We start from the raw sequence: 18,668 nt of genomic DNA on the forward strand, positions 1-18,668 counted from the left end.
ATGGTTAAAATTAAGTAATCTATAAAAAAAAAAGGAAATATATTTAATTAATATATTTAAATGAAATGTTATTTAATATTTAAATATATTTAAAATGAAATTAAAGGTAATATTTAAATAAGGAAATATATTTAATTCATTTTAATAAAGGAAATGTTATTTAGTAATTAATATATTTAAATGAAATGATTCTTAACATTTAATATATTTAAAAAAAGAAATGATATTTAATAATTAATATATTTAAATGAAATGTTATTTAATATTTAAATATATTTAATTAAAGGTAATATTTAATATATTTAAATATATACAAACCATGCATGACTTACCGCCGACTCCTAAATAGACTGGTTACTCCTGCACGAAGTGGTGCGTGGGTAACCGCAGCCTAAGCTGCGATTACCCCCGCACCCCTTCATGCGGAAGGGGACCATGGGGGGACACAACCCCTCACGGGATACATAAGGAGCAGCGGCAAGAGGGAGGAAGGGGGAGGAAGGCAGCAGCCTACGGGGGAAAAAGGACAGGATGCGGACTGCAGGGTAAAGGAAGGAGGACATCGGACTGCAAGGTAAGAATCCCCACCTATATTAAATAAAAGGTATAGTATATGAAAGATTTTTATTATTATTAATATTAATAAGTAGGATTAAGGGTGAAGGCGCAATAATATTAATTAGTATGAATTAATGAACAATGGGAAATGGGTAAGTCCATTGATAAGTCATGTTCATAATTGTCTAGTAAGAATGTATACACATTGTAGGGTGTAGCATTCACTAGATATAAATAGGAAAAAGGTAATCTTGTAAATAATATACACATAAGTTGCATATCAAGAGGGACTTAAGAATACAAGGTATTTTAAGAAACATATTGCAAATATGAAAGATGAAAAGTAATGTTGATATATATATCTATAAGTTAATTATATAATGCATTAAGAGTTCATGTTAGCATAAAGGAATATTTATGAACAAAAATGTTATGTAAATACAAGGCTTGGTTGGGTCAAACTTAACCAAGAAGGGAAGGATCGAGTCAATCCCCTTTGAGGACTTGGATGATGATCGTCTAGGGCAAGGAAAGGCAAGGGTCTTCCTTGGTTGGCTTGGGTATAAGAGGTTATACTCAAGACAGGACTCAAAGGTCAGGCCGATCCCTTCTGAGGACTTGGATGATGAAGGCATCATCCAAGGCAAGGAAAGGCAAGGGTCTTCCTTGGAGGGCTTGGGTGTAAGAGGTTACACCCAAGATAGGATTCGAATTCATTTTCGATTTCCTGGAGGGCTTGGAACCAAGGGGTTCCAAGAAGGCATGCCTCATAGCTGCCTAAGGACATACATTCGTATGGCATTCGTATCCTTTTTATTAGATTAAAATTATGATTATGTTAATTGAACATTGAAGTTAGGTTGTAAATTTCGATTACTTACATATGTATATATGTTTGTGGTGTTCTAACCATCTGTTTTGCAGGTTAATGATCTCTAAATAGTAGGGACATTACAATGTGCTACGCTGGAATGGTACAGCCAACAAGGAAACTTGTACGACTGGTTATTGAATTTGTAAAATGCTGCTAATGAGACGTCTAACCTACATTGCCTCTTTCCTTATTCAAATTCTGCAAATAACTATCACAATAAACCTCTGATGAAGCACATAAAGACTTCTGAATGAAGCCCTCTCAGTTTGCAATAGTTCAACTGTTCTTTCACAGCCCGAGAATAACAAATCCATGAAGAATGAACGTTCTTCAATAGCAAACCCTTTGAAACCCTTGTCTCAGACAATCCACAAAGAAATAATCAAGCAATGCCAAATAATCAATAATCAATAATAGAGGTTGAATTGCTTGCTTTGCCTTTATAAATCCAAAAAGGCATAATGCTCCAAAAAGTGTGATTTCCTCTTGAAGGGAGTTAAATACATTTAAAATGTATTTAATATACTTTATGCAACATTTGAATTAATTCCCCATTTGGGTGTACCCTTTTGATATTCACTTTATATTATTTAAGTGGCCCACTTTAATAAAGTTAATAATATAACTTTATAATAACTCCAAATGGCACATTTCCCAAGAAAGTACACCCAAAGTCATTTAAATACATTTAATTTACTCTCCATAGTTTAATTTTCTTTTGGGCGTCCAAATTCACTTAAGTGATTTAATAAAAATCACTTTATAATATTTAAGTGGCTTTTAATTATAATAAAGTCACTTTATGACTTTATAATATCCATATAAGTTAATTTAATAACTTAACCACTAAAATATTAATATCTCTGTTGACGTGGCTAAAGTCGCGGAACTACGACTTCATCCGGCCAATGCAGAATAGAAATGCTAAGAATCCCATCCTCTCTTGAGATAAGGAAATCCCTAATGCTATGTTAATTTGAGCAATGGGGATTACCTCAATGTTTAGGTTGTCAGGTCTTGACTACAGGATAGCTTAGTAGTTGATGTTTTTTTCTGGAAACACAAACGGGACTTACAGTTAGACGGAATTGGTTTTTGTACGGGTTCCCTATAGTCTTATAGTCCTATCTCATCTGATTTGCTTCTAATTGATGTTATTTCAGCTTGACTGGTGGGCTTCTTTAGAAAAGGAAAAAAGGAGGGATAAGGATAAAGAGTGAATAAGAATAGCTAAATGATTTAACTAAGACAACATATTTCAACACATAGACGGAAGTCTCAAAATAAATAGAAATTACTTTGCCAGCTAATTAGCACAACTAGGTGAAAACCAGTGCAATCATCTCAGGATTTTGAATTTTCAAGCTATTATATTCGAATGATAGACTCTTACACCCATTCATCCAAATCAAATAACCGAACTTAGCACAAAAGGGGCTCAGACTAACCATGCAGAGGAAACAATAATCAACTATCTCCTAATGGTATGAACCAAGATTTTCCATCAAATACATGCATAAATAACTTCTGAAAGTAAATACAGTTGCAAAATTATGAAATAAATGGAGAAGAGGACCACGCACTCACAGTAAAACAAACACAGCTTTAACATCCATTAAATCTTGTATGTATTTCATCAGAGTTTTTGGCAACAATCTTTGTTTTTCTACCTACAACAAAGGAGGAACAAACTCCTTTATATAGAATTCCCAAAAATGGATGAATGGCCAAGATTTAAACTTAATCAAGGGGGCTAGATTCATCCTTTATCAAAATTGCCCATACCCATAAATGGGAGGCAAAATATCAGCAACAACAAAAGGAGAAACAATAACTACCAAAAAGGTAATCAATAACTACCCAAAAAGCTGCTCCAAAAAGTGCACATGCACGGAGCTCAAGATTTACAACTGTTTTGGTAGTTAGGTATAGCTTTATGTCTGAAAAGGGCTTTTTAAGATTTAAAAAAGAAACTTGTATTTTAGGAAAGCACTCTCTCCTTTCCTGCTGTGGACCTTTTTTCCAAAAATTCATCCTCGCTGTGCAAATACTCCTTCCAGATGTCTCGACCTTCTGTACGCTCTGCCCGAACATATTCCTGAAATCTGAATGTCTATGTGTCCCATATCAGTATCACCTACGTTCTCCCATATGCTCTGGACTTTCGACTCCCTAACTCCTCCCTTTTGGTATTGGTACTTCATTTTCTCGCCTCTGCGGGGATGTCAGACTTGGAGACCCGAGATGTTCCAATTGCATCAGGAGTCTTTGAGGATTCTATTGCCAATCTAGGCATTTATCCTGCACAACCAGACATGGATTACGAGATGAGATGAAGGAAGTGAACGAGTTAGTCAAAACAAAGGATGATGTTAGCACATTGTAAAACCAATGATCAAATCGAATTCGAAAAAGCGTGACGCTTCAATAAAAGAGCTTGATTAACTAAAAGTGAGACGCTACTTGAAACAGGAAATTAAGCTGCTTTCGTTTAAAATTTGCCACTTGGAGTGGGCTCCAAAAAGTGCCACTTTTGACTAATTACGACAGTACGGGAAGACGTTCAATTTTGCAGCTGAGGGCTCGGGTGTTTAATGATCGCCACTTTTCGCACTTAGAGAAGAGTTTTGCCTAAGTTCGTTTTAGATATGGAAAATTTCTCTAAGTCTGAATTTTAGTTCAATGATCAAATTTTTTGGCAGAATTTGCCTTTGCGCTATGTTTAGGCTTTGTAAAATCACAACCTACGAAACTTCACTCTCCAATCCACTGTTTAAACATTACGACCAATTTTGCACAAATTAAAGACCTAAAGGAGAGTCAAATCTTACTTGGCGAATTGCCCAATCAATGAACGAACTTCGGCCAAAAACGACCCTCTACAAATTGCAACTCTTGAAATTTCGGAGACTTGGGCTATTTTGCAAGGTTCAATGCCTTTCGCGACTTTAGACAACCAAGGGTTTTGCAAACTTTGAAAGATCGCTGCCCTTCCATTCTTCTTGCCTTACGTTTTCGCTTAAGAGGGCTTTTGAAAAATGTTTGATAGCTCCGTGATTTTGGATGCTGGGCGATTTTTCGGGCTAAAGAGACAAAATGCAAACTTTGCGGCTACCTGTTCTCTACGATTTTCTCTGTTTTGAAGCCATTCTGAAAAAATTACCAAGTTAAAACGCTTTCCCTCCCCTTAACTAGCGCTTTCCGACCTGCAAGGGAGTTTCGCAAACAGTTGGAAAGTTAAAACGCCTTTTATATTTTCCGCAATCTAACCCTTCTTGGCGATTTTCGAGATGAAAGGGTAAAATGCAAAGTTTTAAGAGTTATAACGCCTTTACTTATTCACGATTTTCACTTTGCTTGCCCATTTTCGGGGCAAAATGGAGTTTTGCAAAGTTTGCGTTTTAACTTTGCCTGCCCATTTTCGGGTTAAAAGGATGAAATGCAAACCTTTTGCAAATGTCTTATTGCGCCTTCCCCCATTTCGGGCTGATAATGACTTTTGCAAAGTTTTTAAATTTAACGCTTTTTATTTTCTCCATTTTCAATTTTCAAGGTAAACAGGCGTTTTGAAAAGTTTTAGTTAAGCGCTTTTTATTCTCTCCATTTTCTGCTTGGAAGGTACTTTTGAAAAGTTTTAGTTATAACGTTTTTCTTTCATTTGCTTGCCTATTTTCGGGTGAAAACCTATTTTTGCAAACTTGCTAAGTTACGCCTCTTTTGTTTTGCGCGACTTTCACTTGACTTGCGATTTTCGGGTCAAGGGACCACTTTGCAAAGTGTTAAAACACCTTTTATATTTTTCGCGATTTTTGGCCAAAATGGGTGTTCTAAAAAGTTATTAAAAACGATACCTTCCCTATTTTGGGCCGATAATGTCCTTTTGAAAAGTTTCTAAACTAAGCGCTTTACTCCTTTTTACCTAACTTGCCCAATTTCGGGCTGGGAGGATAAAATGAAAAGTTTGACATTAAAAGCCAATTTCGGCCCTAAAAGCGATTTTGCAAACCCAGGGACAACTAACACTCTTGCCTATTTAGCTGATTTTCAGGCTTATGCTAAAACTTAGTCTCCCTTGGAAGAAATCTTGAATATTTCAGATGGCGAGACTCTTTGCAAATTGACCCCTTGGCCTTGCGACTTGAATTAGCAGGCGCCCCAAAACTTAATGGTTACACAACTCATGATTCAGTCCTCTCATCCTGGAGGGGATCATTGCTGACCCCCCCTACGAACTCCTCAAGACTGGAGCAAACGAACGGACCCACTGTCCTGCAGGAACTTCACTACTACCAGCTGAAATCTCAAAATGGCGGATAAAAAACAAAATCCTACACCAGGCGGGTTGAAGACGAAAAGAAACGAGGGGGACCCTCTCAGCGATAGGGAGCGTGTGCAGGGCACAACAGTCTCTCTCAATATTTAGTCTTTTGACATGTCGTCTGAAGCTGGAGTCAACACTGAATAACCCCCATGTGTCCAGGTGCCCTGACTAAAGATAACACTATTGCTAGATTGACTTACTATAATTAGTAAGTCCCTCAACTTAGTCCACGCACTGACTGCAAAGGCCCTGGAATTGAACCCAATACTGAATTGAAGAAGTGGAACTACCACTGAGACTTTCTATCCAAACATGTTAGCCTATAAGAGTCAAAATAATAGGCTAATCCCTCGAACTCTGATGCTCACGAAAATGGGGACATTACACTGGGCGTGGCTTAAACATTGTTAGAGGAGACGACTTGGTGTTGAATCCTGGCATACTTAATTTACCCTTGTTGTAGTTGCTGCTGTGCGGAGATTGCAAACATTATTTTTTTTTTGGTAACCCAGAGGTATCCCCACGTCTCATCCCAGCGACCAACCCCGCCTTACCTTGGACTTATAGGTGCCAAGTTGGGGTTAGAGGAGGGGCGAGATGAGGCGAGACTAGTCCTCTGGAAGCGGATGAGTCCGCTCGCAATCCCCAACCGCTGGGTTGACCTGGCAGGGAATCGAACCTGAGACCAATGGGGAGCAAACCCACGGCCCAAGCCAATTCACCTACCATGCGGGTCTATCGCAAACATTATTGTTGCTGCTAAGGATTGTAACTGTGTGTCCATTGAAGACAAACTTCATCACAAAGGGTACCAACCAGGTTCTAATTGTTTTGGGCACTTCACCTCTTGATGCTAGGCCTATATTTTCCTTAGTTCCTTGAATGTCTTATTGTAATGGAAATCTGGAAAGAAGTACAACATTAATTGTTCATTGACATTTCCAGTTTGATTCAAATAAGTAATTTGTTCCTTATGGATTGTTAATGTTTGTCAACATTGTTGAGACATGGACCAGCTAGGACTCGAACCTAGGACCTTCCATACGCTGCTGGAGTGCTCTACCACTGAGCTATTGGCCTCTCTTGGACCAGTCCATGGTCGGTCCAGGTGTGGCTTATTTCCAACACCAACACCCCCCCTTAAGCCACACCTCTCGTGTGCTTGGGGCTCCTAGCCTGGACTTGGCTTTGATACCATGTTGAGATATGGACCAGCTAGGACTTTGCTGGTTGAAAATTTTGTACACTCGTGAAAGCAAACAAAATTGTGGCTTCAACCACAGTGTGTGAGTATAAAACTCTCCTAATTAAGGGAAGGCTCCCCCTATCTATCTAAAACTGAAATAAAAACAGGATGGGACAACAGTCTTCCTTCTTTCTTCAAGGAAACCTATACCCTTTTCTCTCCTTAGAAAAGTGATAGTAAGAAAATGTATAATAATGGTAACAACTTCAAATGAAAACGAGAGAAAGGAAATAAAGTTTCCTGAAAGCTCAAAGACTCCCGTCACTTCCTTCGGGACGGGACAACAATATCAAGCTCAAAGACTTGACTATTGGAAGTCCTATCTACCCTTTGCTATGCTAAATTTTACAATGAATAAAAGATAACAGCTCAAAGACTGGAATAATCTATTCTTTCAACACAAAGACAAGAACTAATGCAAGCTCAAAGACTTGCTGCTATTTCTTATCAAACAATAATTTTTCCTCAAGAATAGATGCAAGCTTAAAGACTTGTTGCTCCTTCTAGAAATTTTCCTATTTTAATTAATCTTCTCTACTTGCAGCTCAAAGACTTCAAATTAGATTAGACTAAGCTCCTTTAGAAACACTTTGCATAGAAGAAATAAAAAGATTCAAACTCAAACATGTAGCTCAAAGACTCAAAACTTGAGTAATTCTTCTTTCTTATTCTTCAAAACCTTCAATTCACATACATAAGCCCAAAGACTTCTTGCTGTAAATTTGGTAGAGTTTTTGCTTGCTTTCCAAAAAGATAAATATTACAATAGACCCCTCAAGTATTTACAGAAGAGGAGCCTTGAGAAAAAGGTGGGAGGATCCTCACTAACTTGAGAGATTCTCTCAACCACCAAGACTTATTCAATAACTAATTAAGACTTCATTAACTACTTAAGACTTATTCCAACTATAGTCCTAATCGGACACAACTTGTAGTTGCCTTACATGTAATTACAAAAGTGCAAGTAATGTGTAACTTGCTTTTTACAAAAAATACTTTTACATGTAACTTGTCAAAACAAAATTACAAATGCATAATTAAAACTATTCCATGTGTCTAAAGACACGACTCTAACTGCATCATCTTTTGTCTGTGATGATCTTCATGTCGCTTTAGGATGCTAGAAGTTGAAGTATTCTGGATTGGTAAAGACATCTTGAACCGGAACGGGAACTTGCATCCTTATCTTCTTGCTTGGGGTAGTACTGGCTTTTCAAGAGGGAAAGGGCGACCTTCTTCTTTTTATGTCATGACCATCTTTGTCTTGAAAGCATTCTATGCTCGCAACCATGAATTGTTGTTGTATCTCTTATTTATATCGTCCTCCATTTCTTGAAATTTGCTTGCAAAATAAGGCCCATGCCTTAATCCATTGATTTGGTAGATCGTGTGTGCAAACCTGACTGACAAGGGAAGAGAGAAATTGATGCAAAAATGGGCTCACAAGTGAATTTCGGGTTTTGGAAACTGCGTTACATGTGTGGGATAAACAAGAGCATTAACTTGCAATTGTGGGGAACAAACATGCAACTTCATATGTGTAATGGGTAACTACAAGTTTGCACTTGTAATTGGACCTTTAGAACTCATTTTCAAGTGTTTTTTGAGTGCATTTTGGACCAATTTCGGGTTCTGGATGGCTGACAGCAGGTAGACTTTAAATGGGGAAAATGAATGAAGGTGTGAAATGAGTGGATGGAATGGTATGTACGGATGATGGAATAGGGATCTTGATATGAGTGAAAATGAAAAGATTTTGGGAAGATCGTCTTCAAGAAAATGGGAAGAACTTTCAACATGCAATCTGGTTCCAAAAACCCGATTTTGAAAGGATGGGTATTTCTCATCTTTGCAACTTGGAATTTCAACAAAAGATGGTTAAATCTTTTAGCCGTAAGGGAAGAACAATTATTTTCATCCAACTTGTAACCGGGATTTAATAGGGATCTTGATATGAGTGAAAATGAAAAGATTTTGGGAAGATCGTCTTCAAGAAAATGGGAAGAACTTTCAACATGCAATCCGGTTCCAAAAACCGGATTTTGAAAGGATGGGTATTTCTCATCTTTGCAACTTGGAATTTCAACAAAAGATGGTTAAATCTTTTAGCCGTAAGGGAAGAACAATTATTTTCATCCAACTTGTAACCGGGATTTAAAATCCCGAATACAAGTAAAGAGGGAAAATGGGGAAGAACAATGCAATTCAAAAATTGCATATCAAGGGAAAATCTCTCTCACAAAAACCAATTTTTGGGAAAGAACCAACCATTTACAAACTTACAACTAGAAACGAAAAACAAGAAAACAAGAAAACAAGAAAACAAGAAAAAAGAAACAAGAAGAAAAGAAATCTTACCTTGCTCCAATCTGAAAATGCCTCTCCAAAAGATTATCAATCTTTGAAATAAAGAAGAATATCTCTTAAAAAGAAATTAATTGTATTCCAAAACCCTAGCCATGTTTTTGAAAAAATGCCCAAAACTGAAAAATGTGGCAGCAAATGCATGAGAAATGGCATGGAAAATGGCCAAGACTCTTTCTAACCTCAACGCCTTAGCATACCAAGCCAAAACGATTCATAACATTGCTGATTCGTAGCATTCCAAATGGCAAAAAAAAGTGGTTTTTAGAAAAAACGTGGCTGCTGTTATAAAGCTAAAAACCAGCAATCTTAACCTCCATGTGGCATGAAAGGTGTTTGAAAATGCATAAAAATAGGGAGGAATCCAAAACACCTTCTATCTCCCAAAAAATCTCCACAAAAAGTTGCCTAAAATCCTAAAAAAAAACGTTTTTCCTTGCAATTCGGGTTTTTTGGAACAAATAGCAAGTTTAAAATGCATGAAACAATGAAAATCGGGTTTTTTGGAGGATATAACAAGTTCAAAATTTCACTTTTTCAACATGTTACGCAAAATCGGATTTTTTGGCCAAATAGCAAGTTTAAAATGTCAAAAATGTACTTTATGAGCAAAATCGGGTTTTTTAGACCAAAGTGCAAGTTTTAAATTGTCACTTTTTCACTAACAAGGCAAGATCAAGATTTTTGGAGAGAGAAGCAAGTTTTATGCACTTGTAAAAGGGAAATAAAACCTCTACAACAAGTTATAACTTACTTGCACATATGTAATAGGGGTTTAAAATCCCTTTTACATGTAAAAACCATTAAAGTAGGGGTTTTTAGACCAAATTGCAAGTTTACTTGTAATTTAGCCAAAAAATCCCTATTTTATCTAAACAAGACCAAAAACAATAAAAATAATAAAAACAACAAAGGGAAATTTAAAACAAATTACAAGTATTCATCTTTTAATAAAAGTGCACATGTAATAAGCCAAAAATTCCCCTACAAAGACCAAAACGATGGACATCATTAAAACTTGCAGTTTGAAGAAAATTCTCCACCTGCAGTCGGGATTTTAAAACCCGAAATTGAAGGAAAGACATAGCAAATGAACCTAGAATTTGACGAAATTCGAAACGTAGTTTGAGGATGGACTGAGGATTAAGCTAGTCCAAGGATTAGTCGAAATTCTGCATCGAGAAGCATGCCATAGAGTAAAATCTTCAACTTGTAGTGACTGTTCTGAAACCTGAAATTGCACAGAAAGCTAGGAAAAGGAAGACCAAAACTCACCAAAACTTGGACAATGATGGCAAAGACACCCCGAATGATTTGACACTATCAAATGTGAGTTTTGTACCTCGTAAAACGTGCCTAAGAGACAAAAATGGCACTTTTTAGGCAAAAATTTGTAGGGGTTGTCACATTTTTGTGAATCTAAAAATGAGGACAACAGACTCGAACCTAGGACCTTCCATACACTGCTGGAGTGCTCTACCATTGAGCTACTGGCCCCTCTTGGACCAGTCCATCGTCGGTCTAGGTGTGGCTTATTTCCAACACCAACAAACATTACTTCTGGATGAAAAGATATTATACACTTAAACTCACCAGGTATCAACATAACCACAACTCAATACATTAAGAAGAAGAAAATCAGTTCTCAAGACGTATGCATGGCAACTGTTTGACGAAATTAATCAAGACTGTTTGGGAGAAAATTATAGCAAATAGGGCAGCCTATTACAGGTGAGTTCTACTTTCCATGTTGCTTTTGCAAAACAGCCACTTTGGTCCACTTTGAAGAAGTGCGGAATAAAAGACTAGGTTTCTTTCATACTTTCCTCCTCTTGCCTCTACCATGAAGGTTGATCCATAACAGACCTTTTTATTTTGACAAAGGCAGACTGAGACAAAGAAGAAAAATCTTAACACTCACTCATGCATCTTTGTTTATATCATTCTCTTATAGGCAAGCACTTTTAATGTAATATCCCCACTTTAAAATAGAATTTAATAATAAATGATAATAATATCCCCACTTTGAAATATAATTTAATAATAAATGATAATAATATCCCCACTTTGAAATAGAATTTAATAATAAATGATAATAATAAAATTAAAATATAAAATGATATAAGTAAATATGATTAATAAAAAATTAATTAAGTTAATGAAAAGTCAAAAGACATGAAAGGAAAAGTTGTTACTCCCTCAACAATGATATATAAAAGGGAGAAGAAAACTTCATTTGAGAGGGGGGATAATTTGGTGATGAGAAGTGCAGATTTGATTTAAATAATAAGTGCAGATCTGATTATGAAAGGTTGTGTCGCTTTCAAATGGTAGAAATAATGAAGAGTTGCGCTCTTTCAAAGGGTGCTAATGGTGAAAGGGTATGTCTCTTGCCAAAGGGCATACATGATGAAGAGGTGTGACCTCTCCCTCAAATTGAGAGATCTAAAGGGAAGGAATCAAAAGCATCTAGTGACATCACCATTGATAAGATCAGATCAGAATTGTTATCAAGTTACAGGAAGTAACATTTGTGTTCTTTATGGTATGCCTCCCAATCTGCAGGCGACATCTACAGTGCGAACTCCAATCGTAGGCTACAATTTGCGTACAGGTAAGAGGGGTTAAGAAGTCTTAAGGTATAGATGTGTGTGGACGTGTGTGCCACACACACACATATGCATTTTTATGAATACATATATCTCTAATGATTACTTATATGAATGTAGCAATAAAGATAGGAATCTATGTAGAATATGTATGTATATTTAGGATCATTAGAAAGATTAAAGAATATGTAAATGAAGACATAAATTATGGAATGGAAAACAGTAATGAATTATAAAATGTAATATTAATGTGATTATATGATGAAGGTTATAGGGAAGAAATTCCCTTAGCCTAATGGAGGGATTATGATAATCCCTGGAGGGCAGTATATAATGAATATCTATATGCATATATATGGCTTGGTTGACTAAGTTCATCCAAGAAGAGACGGATCTGGCCGGTCCCCTCTAAGGACTTGGATGATGGGATGCATCATCCAAGGCAAGGAATTGACATAGGGTCTTCCTTGGATGGCTTGGGTGTAAGAGGTTACACCCAAGACAGGAATCGAATTAACCTTTGATTTCCTGGAGGGTTTAGATGTAAGAAATTACATTCAAGACAGGAGTCGAATTAACCTTCGATTTCCTAGAGGGCTTGGATGTAAGAAATTACATTCAAGACAGGAGTTGAATTAACCTTCGATTTCTTGGAGGGCTTGGATGTAAGAAATCACATTCAAGCTAGGAGTCAAATTCACCTTCGACTTCCTAGAGGGCTTGGAACCAAGATGGGTTCCAAGAAGGCGAGCTTCACAGCTGCCTAAGGACATACTGTCGTATGGCAATCGTATCCTTTTTATTAGATAAAAGTTGTGATGATGTTAAGTAAGTATTTTAAAGTTAGATTGCAATTTAGATTTCTTCTATATATATATATGTTTATTGTATTCTAACAATCTATTTTGTAGGTTAATGATCTCTAACTAGTAGGGACATTACATTTAAACTCCTTTTTATAAATGCATGTTTTGTGGCTTTGAATGTAGTGTGGCAGAAATGATATTACAATTACTTAGGCTCTTGTCTCCACTTAGGAAAACAAATATAATAGAACCAAAAGGGAGAGGGAAGATTATTTATACCCTTAGAATGAGGTAATTAAAATTGACACCCAAATGATCATTATCAAGCAATGACAAAGACATTCTGTATTTTCTGGGTATTCAGAAGAGAACGATATGTGAGAATTGGACTTAACAAAATTCATCTAACAATCGGATGAGCAATAATTTCATGATGATGTAGGAATTGAAAAGTGACTGTTAACAAGAAACGACTTTTAACAAGTTTGTACTTATTTTGAGATTTGAAATTTAAAATTGAACTATGCTGTAAATGCACTTGCAGTGTGCATGATAATCAGCAATCTCAAAATTAATGAAAAAAATCCATATTTCAAAATTCACGGTGTACACTGTCATTTTCTTTCTGTCTATCTGTCTGTGTCTCAAACTCCATGCAGTTAGGTCTATATTTTTTTTTTTTTAATTTTTCTGTGTTTGTTTGGTTTCCCAATATTTTTCTGGCCTTTTCCCTATTTAAGCTTGATAAATTGAAAAAATCTTTATATTTTGATTTGCTCAGAAATTTCCGTCAGAGATAAATATCCTTCTATGGTATACATAATTGAATATATATATTTTTTTATAATTACCCTATCCCGTGAAATCTATATTTGGGGGCATTCAATATTTGTGTCTGTATTTGTTTCCATGCAACTCTGCACTAAAGACAGAAGTATAATACAATAAATTAAATATTATAAGCTTAAAATATAAGAACCAAAAAATATGTAAATAAATATTTGAAGTGTTATGTCCTATGCATTTAGAATCTGAGATGTATAAATAATTGAATATGCATAGTTTTATAATTGCTATGTCCATCCATATCTGTATTGGTAGGTCTTGAAAATTCGCTTTACCTGTATGAAATAACATATCCATTTCTATGCAACTCTGCCATTGTGTGTGTAAATATCCTAAAAAATGAAGGTATTTACATATGGTGGGCCAAGCTTGTGACTTTTGCTAAAGTTAGGCTCTTCAACAGATAGATTTTTGATGCTTTTAAGTGTTTTGAAACAAAAAGCTAATCAGCTGCAAAGGTGGGATAATGATTATTTATGCTTTAAATGTTTTGGGAACAAAAAATAACTATCTGACAAGTTTGATAGGTCAGAGTGCTTGTGGAGCGGGCACATGCTGTTTCAAAGGCATGGGATGATGCTCCTGTTGTGATTGCTGGTGATTTCAACTCTACCCCTAAGGTATAAATTGAACTTAACCCTTATCTGATGCTGCTGTGTAAATGTCTTGCCTCAATCTGATAGAGCTTCATTTGTTTGCTCAGAGAAAATTTGCAAAGCTACTTTTTTTGCAAGTTTACTGGGACATGATTCTGGTCTATGTTTCTTATGTTTTTGCATTTTGACAGAGTCCATTATATGAATACCTATCTAAATATGAGGTTAGTTCATCTTCTATACTTTCATCAATAAGCTCTAAATTATGTGACCAGTAATCACACCTAGAGCTCTAAATTATGTTACCATTAATAACGCCTTGTACATATGCCTTTGGATTTTAATAAACATTCATGCATTTTAAACTGAGGTTGTACCTATTTAAAATTCTAGCCTTATATTAGTGCATTTGGAATTTTTTTGTAGTTGGACATATCTGGCCTGGCACGAAACCAAATCTCAGGACAGACAGAGAGCAAGCCCTCTTTCAGACAAAGTCCTCCAAACAGGTTAAGGAAGTCGACTCGTTAATTTAATTTTGTCTTTTCAAGTTAAAGTGTTAACTTGGATCTTATAATAATTGCAGAGATGTTCTAGATCTTGCACGCATGGCAGGTACAATTTCTCCAAATGTGATGGACAATGAAGTGGTACCCAATGATAAAATTGACACAAATTCTCCAACTTTAAGGGACAGCATCAGTGAAGAAAATACCCCAAATGCCTTGACAGATACATCCATGAAATGCTCATCTTTACCAGCAGAGAAAGATCTAGTGTCAGCTGGTAGCAAAAGTGAAAAATATCCGCCAGGGCCACGATGCACTTTAGAATGCATAAATAGTTCAATTATTGATACAAAAGTCAGCCATGGAAAGGTAAAGCAAACAAGTCAATGTCTAAGTGCACTGGAAACTGTTAAGAGGAATGCATCACAGACAGAGGGAGGTGGTGACTACAGTTCTTCAGAAGTGAAAGGGACCCAGGATAAGAGGTATCCCTCTGAATTTGAAACAGTAAACATGGAACGGGCCGTTAATTCCTCAGAAGACTATTCTATGGCTGTGACTGACATAGGACACTGCCCCGTGTCAGCTAAGCAAGAAGTGTCAACTATGGATTCATGGAAGGATCAGAAAAGGAAATCACTAGATTCATCCTCCAATGACAGACTTCTCACAGCTGAAAAGCTAAGTGTAGTATCAAATGAAGAAGACAAAAGAAAGAGGCATTTACTTTTCCAGCAAAATGCTCAAGAAACTGCAACCAGAGAGGAGGATGACTTCATTTTAACTATTTCAAAAGCAAGAGCATCTGGAAGTAGTATTGGATCCCTATCGTTTCTGAACGAGACATCTCCCAATGAAGTTAAAAGTAAACTGTCAGGACATGAACGCAGTTCCTTAGAATCTTGCCAGTTGAAAAATGTATTAAGAGAAACTCACTCTCTGTTAGGGAAGGAGGTTGCTTTGGAGGGTGACATTGAGAAAAATATTGACCTTAATGCAAACCATTCTCTGCAATACAGAGAAGTTTTAACTATTGATGCTTCAGATGACTGTAGGAGGCACTCACCAAGTGCAAATTCTAGCATACTTTCAGCTGTGGAACCAGTAGTGACATCATCACCAAGTGAGGTAAAGGAAACCAAAGAACTTTCACACCAACAGGAGATGTTCAAGAAGAATGAAAGTGTGATGGAGGATGATAATGAAAATAGCTCTTCAGTAGTGACGAATGGTTTTGGGAGTGACAAACGCCCTCAACTTCAGGTTGAGTTGTGTCCCGAAGAAGTTGGAAGAGAACATGCAGGACAAAGTGTTTCCCATGATGAATTTCAACATGTTGCTGCAAATACTGAGAAAGTAAGTATGGAAAATAACACTACTGGCTCTGGTGGGATGGGAATAATTGATGATATAGTGAGTGAAAAACAGCATTTACCTAATGCAAATGTTCACAATTCTAATGTAGGGCCTATGAATCAGAAAGAGACTTTGAAACAATTTGATCAACTATCTATTCTTCCTTTTGAAAGTGCTGAGTTGAACATAAGAGAGATTTCATCAGAGTCATCACTTGGAAAGAACATCGAAAGTCAGGGAGAAGAGGAGAGATCTATGAATGTGGATGGGGTTATAAAAATCCCTCTGCTGCATGTTGAGAATGGGATGGATATGGATATACGTGAAAATGAGCTGGGGCTTGAATCAAGAAATCAGACGAGTGAATTTTATTCAGGTTCTGTCTCTGATTCCAGAAACTCTGCAGAGGCGACAATAGCACCATATGATCCATACTCTTGGAGTCCAATGGAAATTGAGGCAGCGACAGGAAATGCCGACTGCTGTTTTCTTCAACATGATCTAAAATTGAGAAGTACATATACTGAAGTTGAGGTATTGTCTATACTTCATATTGAGATGATAATAACGATTTTTTGGAGGTTCACAGGTTTTATGAATTCATATGGACATTAATAATGTGGATTATTTGGCCATTAGATTATATATATATACATATATGAAAAAGAAATATTTCATATATTAAAATACACACAAAAACAATATATTTTCTACAATATAAATATGTAATTTTATCTATATATATTTATATTAATAAAAAAATAACTAATATGTATAAAGAAAACTAATAAATTACATATAAAATAATATTATTAATATATAAAAACACAATCTAAATAAATAACAAAAACAAATTAAGAACATATTAAAAATATTACATCTGAGATAAACTTTATTTGCAAATATTATACGATACCACTGTTGAAAAAGTGAGGGATGTGATTGAATGACATTGCAAATGCTCTATTCGATGAATCTTTTTGTGTCTGTTTGTGGGTACTCCCTCTTTTGTTTCTTAGCTGAGTTTAGCACATAAAAAACCCAGTTAAAAATCTCGTGCCCTGATACATGAAAAATGGGTAAAAAAACTCCTGGCATAATACAAAAAAAAATGCAGAAGAAAACCGTAGAAAATTGTAAAAAAAAAAATATTTTATTAAAAAGACAACTCCCCTTGCAGCCTACAAGTATGAATATTAGGCGAATTTCTGGTCACGTTTTGAAGCATGCCAAATTTCAAACTTCATGGCCGAAATTGCACGAACCTGTGACTACACATACACATACATACAGTAATGTCACCACTTTGAAATAGAATTTAATAGCAAATAATAATAATAATATTAAAATATAAAAGAATAAAAACAAAATTAAAATTAAAATTTAAAATAATATAATTAAATATAATTAAAATTTAATTAAGTTATTAAATGGTCAAAAGACATGGAAGGAAAAGTTGTGACTCCCTCAAACATGGGATATAAAAGGGAGGAGAACCTCATTTGAGAAGGGGATAATTTGGGGAATCAGAAGTGCATACCTGATTTAAATAAAAAGTGCAGATCTGACCATGAAAGGTTGTGTCTATTTCAAAGGGCAGATATAACGAAGAGTCGCACTCTTTCAAAGGGTGCTAATGGTGGAAAGGGCATGTCTCTTGTCAAAGGGCATACATGATGAAGAGGTGTGACCTCTCCCTCACATTGAGAGATATAAAGGAGAGGAATCAAAAACATCCAGTGACATTACCATGGATCAGATCAGAACAGAACTGTTATTAAGTTACGGGCAGTAAGACCTTTGTTCTTCCTGGTATGCATGGGGAGGAGTTGAATATGTATGCTTAATATATGAAGTCTGATAATGTTCTTATGTAGAATTTAATAGTAATATTAATATAGACTGCAATATGTATGACAGTTTAGTAATGCCTTTCTATCACTAACTATTCATATGACGATTAAGTAAATTATATGATGGAGTCTGTAATACCTTTCGATCTCACCATCCAATTATGGAGGGAGAATACAAGGAAGCAAGAGCACTAGGCTCCAGCAAATACACCAACCCTGAGTGTAGGCCAAGAGGCCAAGTTGATGAGGTCCTTGGTGCTCTTGGGCTTGTTGGAGAGGGATAGACTCAAGGCACCTTGGGTGATTTTCCTTGAGCTCCATAATGGAAACTGGTGTAGGGAGAGCAAGGGTTGTTGAATCCTTCATATAATTATACAATATATAATAATGCTGAATATATAGTCTATCAAGGCATAATGGAAATGCTGACTAATCTGCTGTGCGGGGTCCAGACCAAGCTTAGTTGACAATAGCGTGCCTCTATTGTAATCACTATGCACTAAAATTGTGATTCAATGTCGGAATATAAGAGGGTCCCATTAGGGGACATTACACATACATACATACATACACACATACATACATGTATATGTATATGTATATGTATGTATATATAAACAATACACTTTTATAATAAAACAGATGTAATATGCCATAGTATATTTATAACAAGGTTTAGAAAATGGAGCGAGCTTAGTCACATTGCAGCAGATAGAATTTAATTTGGAGC

At 36.0% G+C, this 18,668-nt stretch overlaps 1 protein-coding gene across 2 annotated transcripts in view; it reads left to right on the forward strand.

Annotated features, from left to right (window-relative positions):
- The window catches only part of LOC131069246 (carbon catabolite repressor protein 4 homolog 6), a 161,792-nt gene that overhangs the window by 107,716 nt on the left and 35,408 nt on the right, over positions 1-18,668 (forward strand). For both annotated transcript variants that reach the window (XM_058004609.2, XM_058004610.2), the window contains exons 9-12: positions 14,152-14,244; positions 14,412-14,444; positions 14,647-14,729; positions 14,807-16,619. In XM_058004609.2, the coding sequence (XP_057860592.2) occupies positions 14,152-14,244; positions 14,412-14,444; positions 14,647-14,729; positions 14,807-16,619 (2,022 nt within the window). The remainder of the gene's footprint in view (positions 1-14,151; positions 14,245-14,411; positions 14,445-14,646; positions 14,730-14,806; positions 16,620-18,668) is intronic.

This window comes from Cryptomeria japonica, chromosome 6 (genome assembly GCF_030272615.1).
Source record: "Cryptomeria japonica chromosome 6, Sugi_1.0, whole genome shotgun sequence".
NCBI lineage: Eukaryota > Viridiplantae > Streptophyta > Pinopsida > Cupressales > Cupressaceae > Cryptomeria > Cryptomeria japonica.